A 26177-nucleotide genomic window follows, 5' to 3' on the forward strand; every position below is an offset into this window, starting at 1 on the left:
AAAAAATAAGGTATTATCAAATGATCACTACAGGAATAAAAACAGCAACTCTAAAAATATGCTGCTTTGAATAAATACGTTCTCAATACACAGCTAAAAAATTAAAAAGTAGTTGTTAACAAATATCTGTACATGATCAAGGTTTGTTGCCAAATATTCGCAGACATTTTGTTAGTTTAGAAGTCATGGTTTCCACTCATTTCAGTGCAAAGTTTCACTTTCTTGGATAAGATGTTGTCATCTAGTCTTTCTTTGGTAGGGCCCGGAAGCTACTGTAGATGAGCTCTCTGATCTGAGCACAGATTATGATATGAGCTTAAATAAACCCATGAACTGAATGTGATAGCATGAGCATTTCAACGTACATGTAGAAAATTATACATTGATGGTTAAAGCGTCACGCGCAAAATATAAGAAACATGAGTACATAGTAGCTGAAAAACAGTTGGCGAGCCTTGTCCAGACTTTGTCATGAGAATTTTCACAATACAATATCAGAGTGTGTACTAAGTTGCTTTAAGCATGGCCATTCACACATTAGGCCAAATAAGCTTCCTGGTTGATAGGATTGTGAGTTAACTGGTTGCCTATTGGCCTATAGTCTCCATTGTCAGCCTTTTCAAGAACAAGATAACAAATGCAGCAATTCTGCGATACATGGGCAAAAATTGTAAATGTATAAAAAATCATCATAAAGCAAAAAGTCAGAAATAGCATCTAAAATTGCAAGCACAGAAAGAAAAATTTAAAATGAGAACTAATTACAACCTTCACCCAAGCTATCACTATTTTCTTTTGTCTTCTTTCCCACACTCCTTCCTCCACACGAAACATTTTCATGATTACACTTTTAATTACAATTATTCTTTCTCTCCAAAAGCTCTTCCTACAAGAGTCCTCATTTGGATACCCCCCCCCCCCCTTACTTTCTGTAGGTTTTGATTCCACGTTCCACAGTTCATGTTCTCAAATGCTTTACGACTTCATTTTTTCTCTCACTTTGTTTTGTGATACATTGTTCAAAATTTCACATCTTTATCACTTCTCTCTTTTCTCTCCAAAAGTTTCCACCCTTCTCCTTCCCCCTCCTCCCTCACTTCTAGTTCATCTTTCTCCTCCCAACAACTTCTGAACCCTTTATCCAATTCTCGCTTTATTCTTCCGACAATTCTCTCTATCCCCTATTTACCCATCTCTATTAGTGCAACTTCAACTTTCTGGAGTGGTATTCTGAATACTGTTTTAACTCTGCTATAACTTTTGTTGTATCTTCTGTTGAAAATCTGTCAGTTACAACACCTCTGATAGGGTTGTTAGTCAGTATTCTGAGAACTGTTTTAATGGTGTTGTAAGTTATGGAAACCATGACCACAGCAATAATCATATCTCACAGGAAATATTGGTAGAAGAAGCATCTAAAATATTTTAAACAATAAGATTGCTCCATTGGGCAAAAGTGTACGAAACGCGCCTTGCCTTACTATGCACATATTTAACAAATGCTCATTCTCTGGCGTGCGCACAAACTATGACAATGGTATGAACATGTATCTAGGCAAAGAGAGCACAAGATAAAACAAAGCTATAAAAGTTAAAACAAAACTTATAACAGAGTTAAAACAGGCTGAGAATACCACCCTAGCTCAAAGCTGCCCTTTGACAGTCACTATTTGACTTCCTTACAATATCCCTACTTCACTTCTCTGCTCCATTCTGCATTAAGGTCTTTTTTTCACAGTACAAGTCTTTTCAAAGAGTACATACACACAGTGTTTTACTGCAAACCTCTCTTCCTTAGACCATAGTTTGACTTTACACTGTACAATGCGCATTCTCCATATTGCCTTCTTACTCCTGGACTGAAAAGATTGAATGCAAATATTGCATCAATGTAACATACAACATGCATGCACACTTACAAGTAAGTAAACCAACCATGACCAAATGCACATTCAACATACACACACACCATGAATATTCACACAGCAAATTAAAACCTACAGACCAACACACAGTGTTCCTTTAAAGGTCCTTTTTTGACTCATCTTTGCTCTCCTCACCCTGTCCACCATCAGTCTGAGATGACCAGTTCTCCACTGTATGTCCATTAAATGTTTGGGGTCGCACATCAACGTCTGTGTTAGGTTTCTGCTGAACCTTTTTTCGTGCCGGTAGGACAAGAATCACAATGACAGCAACAATGTGAAGCCACCAGTAAATGGAGCTAAATGTATGGAGGTGAAAAGAAACAAGCAATGAATAATTCATTATTACTTGCATTGAGTAGGAGTGGAATGTAAAATCATCCCATTCCAGCTCATGTTTGACCATAACAAAAGAGATACTGTAAAACAAAATATTTTTCGCGGCATGAAATTTTCGCGAATTGGAGTTGACGGCCTCTTTCGCAGCATTAAATTCGTGAGTTGCCTCTAACATTGCAGTGCATATACAATAGTGTAGACAAGAACTTTCACATGCATTTTAATTTCGCAAATCTTGGCTCTCGCAAAATTTGCAAAATTAAAATGCACACGAACATTCCTCGTTTTACAGTATCATTATCCTACAATAGGTATACAATGAATGAAAAAGTTGTGGACCTTGGATGATTGTTGTAATTTTGTCAAAATGATTATTTTGTATAATATTACACATGTAAGTATTTGCCAAAACTCATACTCAGAGGTCAAAATAACAATATCAAATACAAAACACAAAATCAAATTAAATCATTTATCTTAAGGTACACACACACACACACACACAAAACGGAGTCTGTTGCTTTTACAACACGCATTCTGCTGTTTTTCAAGTTGTTAACTGTAGGGATTTATTTTGAACCATTTCTTACCAGTGTATCCCCCTTTCTGTTATAACATGTACCACCCCTCTACACACCAATACATCATCCCACACCACATACATATTCACATCCACATGCATCCATGCACCCTACCTATCACAGACACACCACACATCACATAACATTTTCCCGCTCTTTCACTTCTCACCCATTGGTCCCTGTAATACTGAAAACATGCCCAAATCACCCAAGCCTTCACATCATTTACATATTATGAATATTTAGTTTTAACCTTTGTTTCCTTATTTGCATGTTTTGTTATACAGTTGAACCTCTCTTATCCAGCCTCCCTTTATCCGGATCTCTCTATTATACGGACGCAATCTCGCCATGATTTTTTTTATTAATTACGGGAGGAAAGGGGGATTCCCAACTCAATCTAACAAAGGCGACCTACAGTCGCCTTTGCCGAGTACGGTTTATTTTCAAGATCTACTTGATACATTTCTTAATAATAGTGGTGGGCTATAAATGGGTGATGTTTCAAAATCCTTAGGGTCCCTGCTTATTTGAAGCAGCTTATCATACTGAGCATTTTGATACCTTTCATTAAGAAATCGGTTGAAAAATGAGATGGAGTCGGCCCAAAAACTGATTTGGGGGGGGGGGGGGGGGCCAAAATTTCTGTCGCACGTCGGTCAAAATATAGTGAAAAATAATAAATTCACTATCCAAAGGAGTATGATTCAATGAAGATGATTTAAGTGTCCAGATATATGTTTTTGAGGTCGAGGAATTGATTGCAAATGTCAGAAACCCTTAATATACTGGAGAAAGCAGTCAAATTCTCAAATTTTGCTTTTTTTTTGGGGGGGGGGGTGTAGGGCTAAGTTTCGGCCCATCTCCGGTCTTCCAGTCACCTAACGTTAACTTTGTCATCTTCCAATTGTTGTCACAGGGTTGATGAGAATGAAGATATAAACAACAGTAGAATTGAGGTCAAGAAACTGATTGCAAATTTGTTTTGAAGCCGTAATTTGCTGTAGAAAGCATTCATTTTTTTTGGGGGGGGGCGGGGTTAGTGGTGGTATAGACTCTAAGTTTCATTGTGATATTTTCTGTCCATAAATGGCCCATCTCAAATGTGTAGACTGCAGATTATGATCACAAGTTGCAAAGAAAATAATTCAACGTTACTTTCCCTGATAATATCAAAGGGAAAGTGTTGTTAACTTCAGCAGAGTTTCAGCAGTGGACTATCTTTCCGTCTTCATCCTCTATCACATGCCAACATGAAAATAGGCAGAACATCACAAGGTTATATGTTCAACAACTACACAGGCTTTCAGAAGCTGATAACAGATTCTGTTTCAAAGAATCTCCACACTGAAGAATCTGTTGCAGTAACCGAATTCTGTGGACTTGGTTTCCCTACATATGCCACTGTTTCTCAGCATGGAGAAGGCAACTCAAGTAGAACCTTTTCAAATTCTTCCACAACTTCACAGAGATCTAGCAGCTCAGAAAGTGAATATTCTCACAGAGTTTCATGTTACCTAGCTTTTTCAACCAGAAGAACCAAGATGTTGAGAAACATCTCCTACATACTGCACTGTACCGTACAAATGCTGTGGCTGTGTTGCATTGCAACAAGGTCGTTTGATCTTACACCGCATGTAACATCTCTTGATACTCTAAATGATGAGGAGCTTGAAGGTCTACAAACTAACAATTTGGATTGCGAGAGAGATCTTGCAAAGTTTGACAAGCTGGCAGCAAGATCCACATCCTGGTCATGTATTCAAACTGGAGTGTCATACAGAAGGCACACTTTTCAATAAAGGGGATTTCCAAGCATGATCTCACTTCTACAAACTTAAAGGACAAGTCCACCTTCATATACATAAGGATTGAGAGAATGCAGCAATATTAGTAGAACACATCAGTGAAAGTTTGAGGAAAATTGGACAATCCGTTCAAAAGTTACAAATACTTTAAGTATCTGCGCAGTCACTGCTGGAAGAGAAGACTACTACAGTGCATGATGTCACATGCGTACAACTATATAAGGGAAATAAAAAGAGAATTTCACAAAACTTTACTTTTTTAATAAAAGTGCACATTTCTTCGACTTGCTACTGACGTATATGTTAAGGATAATATTATTCCCCCTGCCTTCTGAAAGAGAGAAGTCGAGTGTTCTTTTGTTCTGCGAGAAAAATGGAAATATGTTGAATTTTCTTTATTCTTTCTTTATATCGTTGTACTCATGTGACATCACAAGCTATAGTAGTCTTTTCATCCAGTCGTGACTGAGCAGAAACTTCAAAAATTCATAACTTTTTAACGGATTGTCCGATTTTGCTCAAACTCTCACTGATGTGTTCTACTAATATTGCCGCATTCACTCAACCCACATGTCTATGAAGGTGAACTTGTCCTTTAAACTAGATTTCAGTAACAGACCTGAAAATCGTCTGACTCTCATTCCTACAATACTTCAGAGTCAGCGACAATCCGTGCATTGCCGGACATGCCCATGGAAGAGGATATGCAACTGATTCTGAACATCACTGAGGTTCAACAAGCACCTTCAAAGTTGAAGTTGCAAGTGACGCTGCTGAACCAGATATTGCGGTCAATGAATTGAACCTTGTGCCGTTATTTGGGATGTTAATAATGTCAGACAGTGGTACCTCAGCATATAATGCAAAAATGACAATGGAAAGGGCACATATATGTACGATACACATGTAGTAGAACATCTTAAAGTGTTGTGATCCTGATAATGGGTTACGTTGGAGATACCCAAAGTGACATGACACACAGACTGTAAATGTCCTGCAAATTATACCTGTTGCATGGGACCATGGGACCTTGAAAGTGTACAAAGATATTTGTGGTTCACAATTACCACACAATAACTTTGTTGATGCCCTGTTCCAATCATTCTATTGAGTAGAGAGGAGAATAATCACATCATTATGGCAAGCAGAGATATGCAAGTTTGTTAATGAATGGAACTAAATGCAGTATTTTTTTATACCAGTATGTGGTGTCTTAGTGTAACTGTTGCAGTTGTGAAAGCAGTGTTTTAAAAGATTTTTTTCATTTTTCAAAATTTAGATTGCTGAAAGAGCATAACGTACCCTTCTTATATTTACTAGTGTTTCTATCATAATTTTCATCACATAAGCCTGTGACTACGAAATTTTGGAAGATGGCAAAGTGCGTACATTGAGTGACTGGAATACCAGAAATGGGCCGAAATTTAGCCCTATGCCCCCCCCCCCCCCCCAAAAAAAAGAGCAAAATTTGAGAATTTGAATGCTTTCTATAGTATATTAAGGGTTTTTGGCATTTGCAATCAGTTCCTTGACCTCAAAAACATATATCTGGACACTTAAATCATCTTCTTACTCCTTTGGATAGTGAATTTATTATTTTTTCACTATATTTTGACCGACGCGCGACAGTAATTTTGGCCCCCCCCCCCCCAAATCAGTTTTTGGGCCGACTCCATCTCATTTTTCAACCGATTTCTTAATGAAAGGTATCAAAATGCTCAGTACGATAAGCTGTTTCAAATAAGCAGGGACCCTAAGGATTTTGAAACATGACCCTTTTTTACCCCCTGTATAGCCCACCACTATTAATAATTATTTAGGTAAATCATTCCAAGAATTTATAAAAGAAAATGATTTCATTCTTGCAAACACGAACCTCTATTTTGGGGTCTCTTACTGAGTGTAACAACGAAAAGGTTGCAGTATACACATTACTACATGTGGTACTACAATGGGCTACATCAGTACATGTGTATGTATGTTTGTGTAAAAAGCATTGAGTCTCCCGTATCCGGCCAAATCCCTTATCCGGATGAGCCCCGGTCCCGACTTGTCCGGATACGAGAGGTTCACCTGTATTTCACACTTTGACTTTGCATACACATGATGCCAAATTAGTTGATTTCACTAAAAAGAGATTGACATGGTAGCACACTTTCAGAAACTGTGCACAATTATACTGATTTAGTGTCCCAACTTTGAATAGAATCACCAGATACTCAACAATGACATAAATCTGGCTTCAGCAGATACAGTGTAGGCATCTTTGCACAAGCATTACAATCTTCTCAATGCAGAACATGTGTAAGAAAACTTGCAATCAAGATTTTTTTTTAATATATGTAAATCATAATACCTGCAAAATATAGTTCAGAAAAGACAGTAGGCTATGAAAATGATTTTGCTTCATTAGACTTCCTTATTTGTTACCATAAGTAATCCTTCACTTCATATACATATTCAAACATTCTGTGTTGTATATTTCAACTTACTTGAAAAACTTGAGAGAGAGTTCAAAGGTGAGATAGGTGAAGGGAGTAATGATGTAGGCCAAGGTGACATAGGTTGTAGCCCAGGTTAGGACGTCATACACCATACGACTCTGAGCTGAAGACTGGAAGAAAGGTCTGATGTTGGCTCGTACCTACAATCATACGTGAGAATAAGACCAGGATTCAGGGAATACCTCATGTCAATTCTCTTTCACCATTCATCTACTTTGTTGCCATTGATTGACATTAATACCTTGCAAACTGTGCATGTACACAGTTTTCTTGTCATAGATTATGGTTTTCCTGTTCTGCCTAGCATTATTTTCTCCTTAAAATGGAGGTGTTACAGGCTTAAAAATGTACACACACACATATTACCTCTTGCATAATTCAATAGCAATCCCAGTACTGATATGTAGACCTAAATCACTAAATCTTTGGATGAGGAGAATAATATACACACTAAGTAATGTAATATCACATTGACTGGCTTGTCAGGTGTACACATGTAATACAGAAAATGTCTGAAGTAATAATATTGTCTTACTGGATACTGAGGGGGAATGAAAGGGAGAGGGTTGGTATTGGAGAGAGAAATAAAGGGCTGAGGAGAGAGGGGGAAAATAAACACCAATAAAGAGGGGAAGGATAGCAGTGAGAGAGAGTAATCCGTTTTTTTAATAGGCAGAGAATGACAGAGAAGGGGGGGCATTTGACGACAAGATATCAAGGAAAGGTTTTATGCATTGTACTTTATGTGAGCAAGCAAATTTACATATGTGTAAATTCTAAAGATTAATAAAGTAAAATCTCTCCCTGCATTTTCTGTGCATTATCATTGTCTTGAATTTTGTCGTGATTGTTCAATGGTCTTGACACTGTGTACAGTTTAGCAACCTTCCTGTAATGCTGATGATGGAAATCAGGACATATCAATAGAACCAAGACAAAGCCACTCAGGGCACCATTAAATGAAAATTGTCAGCCCAAACAAGTTGTCAGTCTCTGACAATCACCATATTAACAGCCAGTTACCAGATGTGCTCAGCCAATTAAAACCAAGGATTCTACTGAAATCATCAGAGACTGACAACTTTTACAATTCTATATATTTTTCACCATTCTGTTTATGAGATATATCATTCTGTCAATTGTCCAAATCTAATGCACAAAGAGTATGTTACAAAGTTTGATTGAAATAAAAGATGGTAGAATCAACAAGATATTACACTTTTACTACTGGGGACTGAAGCACAGAGTCTCTGCTGCAATGTTCCTACAGCACCTCTTATAATTAGTACCATTGTTTTTTAATGGTCACTGTATCATTTCTGCCCCCCCCCCCCCCCCCCCACGGAAGAAAGCAGTAACTGCATAGCAGCTGCTGAGCTGAGATGATTGCGATTTTGTGTTTTTTGCAGATTCTTTAAAAACACAGAAACATTCAAAAACAATTTTGTGGTATGATTATGCACCATACCTAGTTGTCTAACAATACCTACGAAAAAATTATGTTTCCGTTATTTTTTAAATGTTATTTAGGAAAATGCAGTTACTGCGGTGGCTCACCCTTGATTCTGGGTAGTTTCCCCACGGAAAAAAGCAGTAACTGCAGACGGCCAGGAGTCTGCTGTTTTCCCCATGGAAAAAAGCAGTAACTGCACATGTCACATGACCATAGGAGGAGAATTGTTACCACCACCAGGTTATAAAGTTCTTCTACTTTCTGGTTAGTCTAGATCTATAAGATCTAGGACCTAACGCTAGACCTAGACTAGGTCTTGTCGATTGAATGGCATTCTGTGTAAAAATAAGGTACATGTATTGTAGGGCCTACCCTAATTGAACTTTGGAGTGCCCGGCCTGGACCCTGACACATGACCCTGGACTAGACAATAAAGTCAAGTCTCTTCGTCTTAGATCCTAGTCGAACTCTGACGTTACACCTAAGCTAGACTACAGATCTATGCCCAATGTTAGTGCTAGACATAGATCTATTACGTTAGATTAGGCCTACTGACATTTTGTCTAACACTAGACAATACTAGTGCTCATCTCCCTTCAATATATTTTCAGCTCACCTAGATTTTCTGGTTCTGGCCAAAGCCATGGCTACCATGACTTTTCCTCTGCAATTCATGAGAGATTTACAGGCATGCCTGGAACGCAGAAACTATGTGACAGCATGGTTAGCACTGGCATGATCACTCAGACTGTACCAGACCTGCAATACTGTGCAAGTACAGTGATGACTGTGATGTGATGCAATGTTTAGCTAGTTACTGTATGCTGCAGAATTTATGCGCATGCAGCTAGCTGCACACGTATTCTGCACTCTGAGCGCGCTGAAGCTGCCAGGTTCGCTAGTCTCCAGAAAGAAGCTTTTTCTACAACTTGTCATATGATTCCCTGCGGGCAGAGTCAAGTTACTGGTGAAACAATCTTTTTATATCTACTCCCCTAAATTATGGAAGAAACTGCTGTTTACATTGTTTTAAAAATTAGTAGAAAAAATAAATGGTATTAGGGTAAAAAATATACAGGAAGGACTATACAGAGTCTGAATGATAAGACTAAATTGTTAGTTACTGCTTTCTTCCGTGGGCTTTGTTAGTTACTGCTTTCTTCCGTGGGGAAACTTGCAAAGTTGAATCAACTGGATGCAGTTACTGCTTTTTGCAAAAGTGAAAAATTGCATTTTTGGTCACTTTCATTTTTTTTTTTTTTTTTTTTGCAAAACTGACCTATTAACATTGGAGAGCATTGGGTAAACTATTCATTTTTGCAAAAAAGTAAACATTCATAAAAATGTCAGTTACTGCTTTTTTCCGTGGGGGGGGGGGGGGGGCAGATTTGTGAATACGTGTACATCACAAGAGTCAAGCAGAATAATAAAGATGCTTGTCCGTCTTTATCTTATACAGTGTTCATAAACGAAAAAGAAGAAAGGCTGCAGATCACACCTAACATAACATGAGTTGCAACATATACAAAACAAAAAAAAATGGTCCTTCATCTTGCCATGATAACTCCACAGGTGCAAATCTGTATGACTTTCATGACATATAAAATACAATATTTTGTGGTGATTTGTAATTGTTCCGGGGATGAATGTGATTCAAAGATATGAATCATGCTGTGTGTGAACTGACCTTCTTAGCAGCCACTAGCATGAGATGTCCAGAGAGAAAGGTGACAAAGAATCCTGGAAAGAATCCATGCCACATTGATGAGAGAAGGAAGGTAAGTAAAGCCTTCTGAGTCGGCACTCGGTCATAACAGGTGTGTCGAAGCCAGGTCAACGCACTAATGTTCCAACTGTCTATCAGCATCTTGAGATTGGTTGGGAACTGACAAATCAAGACACAGGAGACAATAAGAGCCTGGCTTTTTATGGGTACTCGACAGGAAACTGTTGCATCAATTTCAGATTGGTTAAGTTTTTCTGATCTGATTTCAATTTCTCTTTTTAAACAGTCAAGAGTGTACACATATATAGACAATACGTATATGAATGCGGGTCATCGGGACCATTCAGATCCTTTGTTCGTAGAATTAACAACACTAAACGTAAATGATATTAGTTTTTTGCAAAATTCACTTTTTATGTTTCGTTTGTATAACGGTCAGTCGCCATCTTCTTTCTTCTCATTATTTCAGTTAAACAAGGATATACATTCTTATCCCACAAGGCAATCTGATAAATTTCATCTACAAAATCCTAAAATGGTGATGGCTCTGAAATCTATCAGACACACTGGGCCTGATATTTGGAACTCTCTTCCTTCAGAAATTTGAACTTTAAAGTCTATGTATTCTTTCAAGAAAGCTGTAAAGACAATGCTGCTCTCTGGATATCAGTGATCTTATGATGTCATTGCAATTGTACTGTATATGAAATTCCCTCGTTGAATTATCGCCGTTCAGAATTTATTACGTAATGTTATGTAACCGACCATGACCTGTAGTTACTGTTCACCTGTACCTCGGTGAGAAAATACTTTGCCATGCTTTAGTATTCAGTGATCCAGGTGATCTAACTTTGTGTATTAGCGAAAGCAGACAGACCTCTCCTCTCTCCTTTCTCCTATCCTATCTCTACGCAAGTCATCCCTCCCCCTAGTTTCCTATATGTTATGTATTATGTATCTGCGTTATTCATTGCATCACTGATATGTTCTTTTGTACATTGTAAAGGCAATGAAGAAACTGTATTGCTGTACATTCTAAAGGTAATGAAGAAACTTACCTTGTTAGCAATTAATGTTTATGTATAGATATCCATTTATATGTATGGTACCATCAATGTATATGATATATGTGTATGTATGTATCCGCATGAGCAATGACATAATGCAGGAACCAACTACAACCGTAGATATATCGCTACGGCGACTGATATGCCTCCGCCATAATGCATGGTTCTCCTAATAGGTCTATAGTACAATGTCTTGACAATGTGTGATGACAGTTTCACACAATTGGCAAAATATTAAAATGACAGGTTTGCCACAAATGTGCTGAATGTTCACTTTCCTAGAACTAGGTTCAATTGGATGAATGATTAAAATGTCAGAGTGCAGGTATTTGGGGAACTGATGATTTTTACTTGACTTTTGACCCTTTTATAAGTTTATGCACTGAGTAATTTTCAAGGTATTGAGAAAAGGTATAATTTCAGTATCAAATGGGAAAATAGCATTATCTAAACCTGGCCTTTGACCTTTGACCTCACAGTTCCAAAGAGAATCACTGTTAGGTTGAACATGCATAAATATGCAAGTTTCATGATGATACCAGAGACTCCAACCCGAAGCACCTTCTGATCTGGAGATTCTCCCGCCCAAAACCCCTAGCAAACAGGAGACTCCAAGTTAATGTGTGCGAAGCGCGAAGTTCCTAGGGTTATAGATGCTCTCTGGTGCTATCTAGGGCTTATTTTTGCAACATACGATAGCAATAAGTAAGAAATCCTTTCCAACGGGAGACATTGAGCCAGGGCGGGAGAAATTAAATCTCAAACGGGAGAACGGGAGATTTTGCAAAAATGGGATTTCGGCGGGAGATCTCCCGTCGAAAACAGGAGAGTTGGAGTCTCTGTGATACCTTGAGTTACTTTTGAGATATGGAGGAAAAAGTACAATTCAGCACTTTCACTTGACCTTTGACCTTTTGACCTTTGACCTTTTGGCAAGAAACTTCCCACAGAATATATATTGGGTAATACAATGTACATGCATACATCAAGTTAAAACAAAAACAAAAACCTTCAGGCATATTGCATTTTAAGGAAAGTTGTGATATTTTGAGGAGTTGACCTTGACCTTTGACCCCCTGACCTTTGACCCATGACCCCAACTTCCCTAGATAATCACTGCCCATCGGTACAAGCATATATACTAAGTTCCATGAAGATACCTTGAACCATTTGCGAGATATGGAGAAAAACATGATATTTCACTTTTTTTTTTCACAAAATAACCTGTGACCTTTGACCTGTGACCCTAAAATCCACACAAAGTATTATCCCCCAAGGATATACCCTCATACCAAGTTTGATGTAAAACCACCACACGGTTCTTGAGATATCGACAAAAACAAAACGGGACGGACGGACGGACGACCCGAAAACATAATGCCTCCGGCCACTTCGTTGCGGAGGCACAATAAAATCAAATCAAATCAAATCAAATCAAACAATACATTTACAAGCGGAATTCACATTTTATAGTATCAGAAGCTATTGGAGCAGACCCTTTCTCTCCACGACTATTCTGAAACATGTACAGAGTTGCAATATCAACATTCTCACCTGAAAATTCCAAATAATGACATTACTAACACCATCCCACTTTGGTTTTCCATCTTCATCATATCCATTGAATCCCAGTCCTCCTGCATTATTCATAGCATCAGCTGCAAGGAAAGAGAAAAGTTTTATTTGTATTAATCTAGTGAATAAATACTGCATGAGATTGTATGGTATGGTACATGTATACAGGAAATAAGCATAAAAAGAGAGAAAAAAAAAACAGTATGGTATCAAGATATGAATGTTCTTACTTCCTTACTCATTGTTGCCCAACTCTAAATACAGTTCGACCTCAATTATCCGGCCATGTTGGGACCGGCGCTCATCCGGATAAGCGAATTGGCCGGATATGGGAGACACAATGTTTATGTATATAGCTGCCGTCCAAGCTGCCGTCCCAGTGCACTGGCAGCTGTAGGCAGGTATAGCGTACCCCGCAACGGTGGTGTTATGCTAGCCTGCGCAAAATTGTAGTCCCTTCTTCACAAAACTGCTTACTTTCACGATGATAATGTGGTGTTAATTTATGTTAGTTCTGTCGGGAATATTGTAGGTAAATCGTGTGAGTTTTGTAGAAATTTTAATTGAGTTTAAAGTCATTGTTTTTTTCTCAACTTATGGATGAAAAAAAAGTCCACTGCGTGAACGCGTCTGGATAATAGAGATTTCCGGATAAAAGGAGGCCGGATAATCGAGGTCGAACTGTAATGAGTAACATTCAGGGTGTATCTCGCTGAAGAAGACTCTCTGACTTTGATCAGTCACTGTGACTTATGCGACTCGAAATACACACAAAAGAAAATGCATTGTGCTCTCACTAGAAAGGTGGATCCACGGCAACTTCAGGCACATAATATCCAAATTAGGTGATAATTTATTCATCCAGAAGTCACATAAATGTTTCCCCAATGTCTCCGGTTGGTCACCAGTGGGTTTTCACAAAATCTCAAAGACATCCTGGAGACCTCGCAAATAAAACTACTAGCATTGCAAATTAAACTAGCCTCCATGACTTGGTCGCAACTAGAAGGAGACATCACAGAGACCTGGTGGAGATTGAAAAGAGTCTCCAAAACAAATTGAACATGTTTGTTTCTATCATGACTCCCAAAAGACTCTGCTACAGTCCACAAGATGTCATGGAGACGACACAGAGACGTCTCCATGACCACTCCATGACAAAGGAGATTCAAGACGGCACAAGGTCACAAAATGGTCTCAAAAAAAATGAACATGCTCCATTCTCCAATATGCAGAATGCCAGTAACATAGTTTTCAGTAAAATACACACACACAAACAAACAAACAAGAACATTTATCCTGATGTTATTTAGACATTTTAAATCAACAAAGAATACATTCTTTGGTGGTACACAGTTAAGAGTTAGGGTGGTATTCTGAAAATCTTCAGAATGAGTTAGAAAGTTAAGAAATGGCTAGGAAAGACAGAATTAGTATTCTGACAAATTAGGTCATCATTATCTCTGCCCACTGACCTTTCTTAATTAAGCCAATAGAACATGTTGTTTCATGAGGAACCAACCAATGACAATTGTATATTATGATGGCATAGGGTTAAATATACAATGCTGCAAATGCTCATAATGCATGCACAGCATACCCGATTTTTCATGCCCATTTAGCACAAATAAAGAGCTTATTTCACACAGTTAATAACAAGCGCCCATCACAACATTTTGCATCTTGCTATATCTTAACAACGTACCTGGGACAGCCACAAACAACGCACCTAGGACAGGGTTGGGGCTTTCCTAATATTCTTCCTAAAATTCCATCCTATGTGCATTCTAGAATAGGGCAAGTCCAAGCTATTTTGCACCAGTAACGCGTAGGACATCACAAACAACTATATTTCACAGTTAGTTATGAAAGCTGAATTGTTTGGTCATTTCTGGTAGATAGTAGGTATATACAAACTTAACAGAAATAATGAGAACTACTCATTCCGTAATTAATTTATGCTAATTTATTTTCCAGTAACGCGTGGGACCAGAAAGAAGGCTCTTTTTTTTCTTATACTTTGTTTCAAACATTGTGAAAATAATGTCACACTAAAAATTTATTGTGAACAACTCGTTACACATCTATTACTTAAGAGAAAACAACATGTTTCATTAATATTCATGTCTCTGCTTTCTCTCAAGGTCAATTTTAAAAAGATGGGTATAGTAACGCGTGGGAGAAGTAACGCTGGGACATTTTTGTCACTATGGGTAATATTCTAAAAAAGGCATATCTAGTTGAAAAATTTTAAGTTTGGTATTTCTTTTAGGCAGTAAGACAGATACATAATATTTGACCCCATTTGCTTAAAGAAAGGCTTTATTTACCACTTCATAAATTAATTAATTATCATCCAACAAACTGATCCATTTAGTACATCATTTTTATGGAGGCTATGCAAATCGTCTGATGAAGATGGATAGAAGTAGGCTGTTAACCATTAGTAATTCAACTACTTGAAACTGCCTGTCTTATTGCTCCCTAAAATGCCCAACACCGCCTGTTCATTTGTTTGTTTTATAGTTTTATGCTTAACCATTTTTACTGTTTTCATATATAATATGTAATTAAATATTTTGAAAGAGGTAAAAAGGTCAACAAAAGTATGTCAGAATTATTTCTGTGACACATCATTCTCTTCGTAAAGTCATAATACATTGTACACTGTAGGCTTTAAAATAAACATAACTTACAACACACAATTAAATAAACATGCAGTAAACTATTTTATATAATTTATAAAGTTGTCGAAATTAGAGTAATATTACTGTATCCTTTATGAAGCCATAGGCCATTATACACGGAATCTTCTTTGCTAAAGGGTTAAGATTGTACTTACATTGGGCAGAACAGTATTGCAGAGTTACAAGTACAGCTGTACATGTAGGCCTATAGCCCCCCCCCCCCCCCCTTTAAGCAAAGTTGTTCATTTATTACTATGGTGAAAGTCTGTTGTATGACTTGTGTCATACCTACTACTGTTCACTGACAGTGATTGTTTGTTTAGTGTAAGACACATCACTCATAGTCGCAAATTAATCAAACACAAACCCTGAACTTTTTATCAAGCACGATATTGTGACAATAAATCTTGAGTAGTTAAACAACATCAAAGTATTATCATACATAGTTTAATACACACTATGTACAATACATTCATTTCATTATGTGACTGAAAAAACAATTTTTTTTTTTGTTTAGTATATATCGCAGTATTAGCTGACATTTTATTTGTTTAAAAAAAAAAGAAAAAGAAGATTAAGACTCTGTGATTTCTATATATTAAAGGAAAATTAAACCATCTCTTCAATGAATGTGGGTAATATATCACAATTAAGCAAAAATACGGTGAGTTCTCATAGACTATATGAAGACATATGAAGTATATAAATTCTGTTTGTTTCATCTTATTGTTTTGTTTGTTTGTTTTTTGTTGTGTACAAAACTTTTCAAAATCTACTTTAAGCTCAGTAAAAGAATGACAAGAATGTACATGGTAAAAATAATTAATATTTTGAGTACTGTATCTTCAAATTCATTGTTCTACAAGGTTTGGGAAATCTTACTTCTTTATGAAGAAATTCCAATATACTCCCACTGTAATACACATGCTGTCCCACGCGTTACCTACAATGTCCCATGCGTTACCAAATCTAATTAAAGATCATGTTAATTACATTGATCAGACTAACTTTTCTTCTCCTGGTTATGATGGAGACTAATGTAGATTTGGTCTTTTGAAAGTTGCAGGAAAATTTAATTACCAGCTTTTATGCAACTGAGAAATAATGACCTAAAAAGTAATGCATGGGACATGCAAATTTTTGCACGTCCCTCATTTGCATATTTAATTAGTTGAGAAAGTGGCATTCATAGTCATGACAACTTGCCATTCAGACTTTGTGGTCCCACTAGCATTGGGCTACATAAGTGGAAAACTTTTAAGATATCTTGAAAAATGCAACAATTTTTGATGTCCCACACGTTACCCTAATTTTTAATTTATGCAAATGTATTCATTTATTACTGGTCACACACACGCAATTTTCTGTTTTCTCATCAGAATTCATGTATTTTAACATCTTGGCTTTACAATGACACCAAGTTTGTCTTATTTGAATCATTTTGAATTTTCAGCCTTGAGTGATCAAATAGCTTGGACTTGTCCAATACCAACTTCTTCCTGAGTCAGAAATTTGCATGTCTTCCTAGGATTCATCCTCATTTGCATATTTCCCTTAGTTTCTTCGAAAGTTTATACAGAAACTTAGGAAGAAACTCATAAAGATTTTCAGAACAGCACTTTGGAAAAAATCCTCACTCAGGAAGAAAAATCTTCCTAGGAAGGATTTCAGAATACCAACCCTAGTCGCTTGTACACAAGAGACTAATGAGACTGACCCCCAAAGTAACAAGCTTTGCATTTATATCTACTCAAATCATTACACAGCATAATGAGAGGAGGAAACCCCAAATTGAAACTCTTCCACTAAACCTGCCTGCCCTCCAAAGAACACACACACACATACACACACACATTCTAAAAGAAAAATACTAAAAAAAAAATCAAAAGTGAACTGCAACATGAGTGGGGAAAGACAAAAGCCCTCAAATATCTAAAATTTACAAGCAAAAACAGGAATAATGAGAGTAGCAGATTCCTACATTTAAGACCCATCCAAAAAAGTACTTGGACTTGGCAACATCTACTGACCTCAAATACCTAAAATTTACAAGTAAAAACAGGAATGATAAAGAGTAGCAGATTCTTACCTAAGACCCATCCAAAGAAATACTTGGACTTGGCAACTTCTACTGACACGATGACAAAAATCATCTTTTGCCAGAAAGTGGTAGTCTCCATATGATGGTCATCTGTGCATTGAAAGGAAACACCAAACTGGTTGATTATACTCAGACTGACACATACACACACACATGCATCAACCATCACATTTGTAGGATTACTCAACTTAGGCAACATTTTCCATCATACTTTAAAGAGCACCAATATATACATGCTGATGTCAACATGTCTGTGTTTGTGTGTGTGTGTGTGTGTGTGTGTGTTTTTTTTTTTTCTTGGGGGGGGGGGTTGTTTGCTTGTTTGTTTGTTTGTTTTTGGTTTGTTTTGGGTTTTTTTTTCATGTACTAGACATTTATCTCCAATGCTGCTCTACATCTGAAGAGGTGATTGGGCAGCATGAGTGAGGGGAGGAATAGTCCAGAGTGCATTTGGCAGAGTACCAATTTGGGTCACCTACCAAAACTTGTTATTCTTCAGAGTGATTAAAATTTAAGTATGTATTCATATGTAAAAGAAAAAAAAAATACAAATAATGGCCGATTCTGAACAACACTTTCAAATTAGTTTTACTACATCAAAATGAAAAGAAAGAAAGAAAGAAAAACTTACCAACATTTCGCATGATTGGATATTTTGGGACCAGAGTAAGAAGAATCACGGCACAGAACACACTGAAACTAAGTTTCCCTGCAAGTGCTACCTGTAATAGCAAAACAAAACAAACAACAAAGATCCAGTGCATGATGTTTTCTGACAGAGTCTGTGCCCATATCACACAGATTCTTTATCCTCGAACTACATGCTAACGACATGCATCATCATTTATGATAGATTGTGTCAAAAAAAGAATGAAAAAAAAAAGAACCATAATACATGTAAATGCTAAGGTTGGAACAAATTTGGTGTGATACTGAGGAGCCATTGTCACAGTATAATTTTTAACTATGCATCACAAAAGCCAAATTAAGTCACATGGAGTGATGTTCCAATAGGCTTAATAGAAATAATGACTTTGGGGAAAACTTAAACACAGTTTGGAATTACACTTGAATTTATTTACAAGGATTTCTCATACAGTGTAATAATAAATTCAAAATGATGGATCTCAAGAGAATTTCAGTGATATTCCCAGTAACTGGAGTAGAGTACCCACATTTTAAAGCTACAGTCAGGTAGCTTTTTGAATATACAAAACCACTGATAATAAAAAAAAAAAAAAAAAATGTGGGTAAGAAGTAGAGTAAACAGTACTGTGTGGAGCATTCAGCTGTGCTTGTTGTGTGTGCCATTTGTCCCCAATGGAGCTACAAGTGGTATGAACAAGATACTGACTAAAAGTACACACTGCGGGATGAGGGAAGATTCTTGGCATTTGTGAACTGCCACATCAAAAGGATCCTAAAGTCGCTGAAAGATAAGCCGAGAAAATCGAGTTTGAAGTCAGATCATCAAAATCAGTCAAAAGAGAATTTTGTAGTCTAATGTATCATCTATCATCTGCCGAAATTTCGAAACTAAATGATCAAAGATAAGAAAAGAAATTAGCGTTTTTCTGGGCCACGATTTTCCGACTTTCAACGGAACAGAAACTTTTCCGAAGATTTGGATTTAGTGCCACAGCTAGACTCTGCCTCTAGCAACAAGGGAGTGATCTTATTGGTCAGTGCTTGGCATCCTGGTTACTGACTGGTCGGTGTTCGTAGACCACTGGTGCTATTCCGCTTGAATGAACATCGCGGAGGTTGCTAAAAGTATACCTTCTCTTGTCTAGAGGTGGAAACTGTCTTGCCTCCCCTTGATCATGATAGCATCAGAAGAAAAACTTTGAAGGTGGTTTTCTCAAATCGCTATTTCCTAAACCACTCGACATGCACTAATTATATCATTGATATCTCTGCAACCAAGTACTTTTATGAGACGTGTTATAAAATTAAAGAGGAAGAGTAAAGAAATGGCGTCATGTCATTTTCAAAAAATTTTCCTCCCCTGATTTTCAGATCATTTTGGTGTAGCGGGTCACATTTTATCAGGGATTGTGCTTCCAAATCCTACACAACTGTAGAGGAAAATAATTGTACAAGAACGAGGCAAAGCCTGTATCACTCATATTCTTACTTTATTTGAGGGTTCCTTGTACACCAAAACCTCTTCTCCTGTAGAAGTCTTCTCTTTCACCAAGAACTTGGACCCATCAATGACTTTGACATAGTCCCCATAGTAGGTAATTGGACCAATGAGGAGACTTTGAGGATAAAAGATAAAACTGAGGTATTCCAGGAGGCTGGGGATTTTCCTGCATGAACAAAACAAAATGTACAGTATCAGTTATAACAATGGTACTCACAATGACAAACACAGACCACATCAGGTATCATTTGTTTTCCAATTTCTGTAAATGGTTACCTGCAAAATAGATAGAAGTACACCCACCCACCCCACCCCCCCCCCCAAAAAAAAAACTAGAAATATCACTGAAGGTGATTAATACCCCCGCCCCGTGACGACAGTCTTACCCAAGGAATGATCTTTCCTTGATCTTCTGCCATTTAAATGCCGTTACCATGGCAACGCAGCTTCCGACACGTCCGAAAAATATGTCTTGCACATCTTCCCACCAAGACTATTGTGTGTGCCACATTTCATAAGCTTTTGTCAAAAACTGAGGAAGTAGTTCAATCCACAAGATCTTTCCTTGATCTTCCGCCATTAATATGCCGTTACCATGGCAACGCAGCTTCCGACATGTCCAAAAAATATGTCTTGCACATCTTCCCACCAAGACCAATGTAAGTGCCACATTTCATGAGCTTCAGTCGAATACAGAGGAAGTAGTTCAATCCACAAGATCTTTCCTTGATCTTCTGCCATTTATATGCCGTTACCATGGCAACGTACTTTCGGGTACTGTCAAAAAATGCGTCTTGCACATCTACAACCAAAGGCACACATCTGTACCAAGTTTCATGGAAATTGGGCAAAAACTGAGGAAGTAGTTTGCAACACAAAATTTTCCATCATTTTGGCTCATAATATGTGACACTGATGAAGCAGTTTTGCCATGAAGCATTTTGCCCTATATTTTACCAATAACATGCCGTTACCATGGCAACGCACTTTTTGCCACTGCGGAAATATGTGGGTTGCACATTAACATATTCAGATGAACATCTGTACCTAATTTCATAAGAATTGATCAAAAACTGTGGGAGGAGTTCGCGACGCAAGATTTGTACCCATTTTTGCCCATAATATGCCGTTACCATGGCAACGTACTATTGGGTACTGTCAAAAAATACGTCTTGCACATCTACAACCCAAGGCACACATCTGTGCCAAGTTTTATGGGAATCGGTTGAAAACTGAGGAAGTAGTTCGCGACGCAAGATTTGCAACGGACCGACTGCCCGACCGACCGCCCGACCGCCCGCCCAACCGCCCGACCGCCCGACCGCCCGACCGTCCGCTGATTCCTATATACCCCCTTCAAACTTCGTTTGGTGGGGGTATAAAAAAGGGGGGGAATACAAAAAAAAAGAAAAGAAAATACTCTTTAACTCTTAAAAAGGTATAGAAAAACAAAAATAGGCTGACTTCAATGAACAAGAATGATCCAGTGTGATATCTATGGTGCCATGCTCACATCATTTTCAGATATAGTATAACTCTTAAGCATTTTGTCATACCACAGTTAATTTTAATGAAATGTGGCAAACTGTATCCTGTTTTTCATGTAGTAATATGGGGTAGACTCTCAGCTTCAAAATGTGTCACTTGCCTGTTCATTACTTTAGCTTTTCACTTCATTTTATTTTCTGCATCTGGTATCACTATAAAATAAGAAGAAATTAAGGAGCAGCATCTAAGCTATATCACGGTAAATCACTTTGACACCATGGAGAAAAGTCACTCACAGCAAGAATGTAACACTCACAGACAAAGCCACAGCAATTCATTACCTCCCTTGACAGAAGTGCAATGTACCTCACCCCAAAAATTAACAATTGGTTTTTTTTCTTTCTCTTGAAAAAGAGTGATATCTATTTCTGATACTACAAATTTAAGCAGTCACACAGTTTTCTTACCAGTTTTGATTCATCAAAATAATATGCTTGCAGAATATATTGTCTAGTCAGTACTACATCATGGGCAAGATAAACCTTTTGAAACATGTCAAAAAGTTGGAACTCTTGTGAATTCATGCAAGAAAGTGATTTAAAATGGGGTACAGATTGTGAGCACCAAAGGGGGCAGCTACTTTTTTCTGTTCTAATATTTTTTTTGTTTTTAAATCTAATTTCATGCAATATTTGAACAAAACAGTTTGTGTAAGAAGCCCCACTTTCTTCACAGCATTTGTGTTTTGTCTATTTGTGGGGTTTTTTTAATCATCAGGGAATAATTTTCCTTCTCAAAATTGAATAGCAATTTTTGTCGATGGACATACATTTTCAACAAAATGGTATACAAGTCTATGTAATGAAACTGCTATATATGCAAATTACATTTTGTATAGCAGTCATACCAAAATGCATAGCAAACTGCTATGCGATACCAGGAGAATTATTCCCTGATCATCATGAAGTGGAGACAACAAAATGCAAAATCAACAACTCAGAAAAAAAAAATGTCTGATCAACCACTATTCCCCAAAAGTGAGAGAGAAAAAAAAAGAATAAAATGTCTGAATGCAAAAATATCAACTTGTACAGTAGGCCTATGCATTTACACCAACCCTTCAAGCCTGATACCTCCCCTGTTTCTTGGTGTGATTTTGTTTGTTGTTTTGTTTTTTAGCATGGTATCTGGGCAGAATGAAGTAGGAAGTTGAAACCCTTGCAAAATTGAACAGGTATGTTACATCATGCCTATTCTATATTTGTTTTATTTTTTTCTCTTTCTTCTTAAGCCCTGGGAAGTAGACATAGACCCCGTTTACAGTGCGGGGCCGGGCTCGGCCACGGCTCGGCCGTGGCCGAGCCCGGCCTCAATTGCGCGGCCGAGCCTCGCAATTTTGTCCGTTTACACTGCTGGGCTCGGCCGCGCTTTAGATTCAAACCTTTCATTATTTGGTCGTAGTGGCGCTCTGCTTGTAAACTAACGCAATTTGGTATTGTCTGGTTTTCAGACTCTTTGCCAACTGATTTCCGTGGCGACGAAGTCGCCGTTCGGGCAAAGGCCTTTGCCGTAGGAAAAAATCCTTTGCAGGACAAAACCACCTTAAACTATACACCAAGAAAAGGCCGGGCTCGGCCGCAGCTCGGCCGCGGCCGAGACCACCTCCAGAGCGAGGCCAAAATGCGAGGCCAATTTTGGCCTCGCATTTGGCCTTTTGCGCGTTTACACTGAAGCGGGGCTGGACTCGGCCGCGGCCGAGCCACGGCCGAGCCTCGCACTGTAAACGGGGTCAATCATGTATGGCTTACCTCACTGCCATCCTTCTCTGCAAATTGTTCAGCTGTGAGTCATCTCGTGTCAAACCTGTGTAAAAGCAAGAATGATACAGATAACATATAGTGTGCTTATATCTCGTGCATTGATAAATTGCTCTCCCCTGCAACAGTCAGTACAGGGCAGCAGACAGGTTGGGATGTAATTGTGGACTCAATTCATAAAATTTCACATTTTTCAACTTTTCTCAACAATGACAGTAACTCCTTGTCTGAATTCCATATATGGCACAAAGGAATGCAGTCGAGTTGAACCAGGTTCATACCATAGAGCTCTATTATACGTACTAGAGTGCGGACTCGTCATACGCACGCACGTTAAAGGTAGGGAATCCCATTGCATGCCTTAAATGAAGAGTTGTAAAAAATACAGTGGTATGTTGAAGAGAGTATCATTTTAGAAACTCCCATAAAGTATTGAAAGTGGAAGGTAACATTTATTACATTTTTTTGACCGTTAGATTTTGAACTGAATTATTTTCAGGGCTCACCGTAAATTCCAGTACATTATTAGGCTACCTTTGCAGACCCATGCACTGCATGTGTGTCCATCATGTATATTTTGTGAAGAAAGTTCATCAACACTTACAAACATTTCTATATACATTCTTGCCACACATTCTACAAACTGTATATGTTATTACATCAGCTCTTGTACTTTTAGTTCTGTGTTTATAGATAACAAATACAGAAGACTGCAACAAAAAGGCTAAGTGTGGCTGACACACAGAACTACTGAGTAGTTGAGTTTTGTGCATTATTCAAATTTTAGATAATTGTTGACTTCCAAATTTCTAAGCAGTGGCCTAAGCAAGTCCCCTGAGGTTCATATATTTAATGTTTTGCTCCATTTTGGGAGGTCTGTAAAAGGTATCCCCTACCTTTAAGGCTCTGTGATCGCATGGAGCACGATCCGCCATTACTAAGAGTGGCAAAACTTCAGTACAGTGCGAATCGCTTGTGTATTAGCAATGTACCGTTGCGTTGACAACCGGGGTTGACAACGTCGGATTTGCCCCTTTGCAAGACGTACACGCATTGAAAATCAACGATTTGAGTGATAATTTGATAATCTCATTCTCAATACCTCGCGTTATGCAATATAATTGCTATTTTTAATGTAAATTACAGCTAAATAATTATCTCCTCAGTAGTGTATCAATTTTCATACGCTGAGCGCTGATTGTTCATCGCAGACATTCAAGTGCAGCTACGCAGTTAATTAGCTCTGATTGATCGAGTGGTGAACGCGACTTGGAGATAACCCCGGAGGCGGGAATCAGTGGCATAGCTAGGATTTCTCCGGTAGGGTGAAATCCTGGGGGCCTCGCAATTTTGTAGGGGGCACCCTGAACTGCTACTGTGATTATTTTTTTTATTCAGCATTTTTTTTTTTTTTTTCAGGGGGTGGTGGTGGTGGGAGGCACATGGTGGCATACAAAATACAAAATACAAAATTATTTAAAGCCCAAGTACGCACTGGCAATATCGTCTGCATGCACAATTTTGGCAGATGCAGTGCGCGTGCATGTATGCACTTGCCACTCTCACTTGCCACTCTTAGTAATGGCGGCGAGCTCTCCATGCGATCACAGCGATTTAAATGAGTACGCCCTCTAGCGATATGTAAATACAGCTCTATGGTTCATGCATAGGTATTAAAGTGAATTAACAGAAAACTTTGCAAATTTGAAAAACTTCTGAAATTTTGTGTAGAAAATGAATGGAGACAGGTCCCATGCTGATTAAATTTGTCGCCCTCTACAGTTCATAACGTTGTTTATCCAAACAGCTATAGCCTCTTTATTATTATTATTATTATTATTATTACTATTACTATCATTTCTTTGGCTTTCAATCACAAATATCAATATTACATTTTTTTTAAATCACAAAATACAATGTACACTGGAATGGTAAGGGTCCACCAGGGTGGGCAGCCCGGGTCTGGAAAGAACCAACTAAAAATGACTTGGGTCCTCAGTCTATCTCCCCAACACACCTGGCGCACCCAAAACAGTCAGTTTACAATATAAAAAGATACAAATTTCAATAAGAGGCATGACATAAAAAAAAAAACAATTGTTTCTTTGTAAGTGTCAAATAAAGATAGTAACTACAAATCTTTCTTACTCCATTCAAATATCAGAGGTCATTTTCTACATAAGAAAACTAGCAACAACAAAAAAAAAACGAGAAATGTCGCTATGGCGACTGGTATGCCTCCGCCATCTATAGTACAATGTCTTCACAATATGTGATGACAGTTTCACATACATCGTACTTGGCAAAATATTGACATGACAGGCTTTTCAGAAATGTCTTGTATGTTCACGTTCCTTGAACTAGGTTTGCTATAATTGTCTAAGAGTGCAGACTGTACATGTATTTGGGGAATTGAGGATTTTTACTTGACTTTTGACCGACCCTTTTATAAGTTTATGCATTGAGTAATTTTCAAGGTACATATGAAGAAAAAGTGTAATTACAGTATTTATACTGTAATTACACTTTTTCTTCAAAGGCCGGGCTAACATGCAAAAAAATAAATAAATAAATAAATAAATAAATATATATATATATATGTATATAATACATATACATATATATATATATATATATATATATATATATATATATATATATATATATACACGTATATATACACCGGTATTTTTTTTTTTTTTTTTTTTTGCATTTTAGCCTGGCCTCTGACCTTCAATTTTACTGGCAGGAAATTTCCCAGAAAATCTCCATTAGGTAATACATGTACAATGAATGTATCAAGTTTTTAAAATAATCCTGCAAGCATTGCATATACTAGTATATGAGGGAATTAGTGAAATTTTGAGTTGACCTTGACCTTTCATCCCTGACTATTGATTCATGACTCCTAAATTCCCTAGATAATCCCTGCCAGTCAGTACATGCATTTATATGTA

The 26177-nt window shown here is 37.7% G+C and overlaps 1 protein-coding gene across 1 annotated transcript in view; it reads right to left on the minus strand.

Annotated features, from left to right (window-relative positions):
* Positions 1-1039: 1039 nt before the first annotated feature.
* Positions 1040-26177, minus strand: part of LOC140239471 (lysophospholipid acyltransferase 2-like) — a 35549-nt gene continuing 10411 nt past the window's right edge. The window contains exons 5-12 of the mRNA XM_072319305.1: positions 23212-23266; positions 19904-20081; positions 18398-18488; positions 17755-17856; positions 12958-13061; positions 10298-10495; positions 7146-7297; positions 1040-2224 (exon numbers count right to left, since the gene is read on the minus strand). Coding sequence (XP_072175406.1) covers positions 2023-2224; positions 7146-7297; positions 10298-10495; positions 12958-13061; positions 17755-17856; positions 18398-18488; positions 19904-20081; positions 23212-23266 — 1082 coding nt within the window. The 3' untranslated portion in view covers positions 1040-2022. The remainder of the gene's footprint in view (positions 2225-7145; positions 7298-10297; positions 10496-12957; positions 13062-17754; positions 17857-18397; positions 18489-19903; positions 20082-23211; positions 23267-26177) is intronic.

The sequence above is a fragment of the Diadema setosum genome, chromosome 16 (assembly GCF_964275005.1).
Source record: "Diadema setosum chromosome 16, eeDiaSeto1, whole genome shotgun sequence".
Taxonomy (NCBI): domain Eukaryota; kingdom Metazoa; phylum Echinodermata; class Echinoidea; order Diadematoida; family Diadematidae; genus Diadema; species Diadema setosum.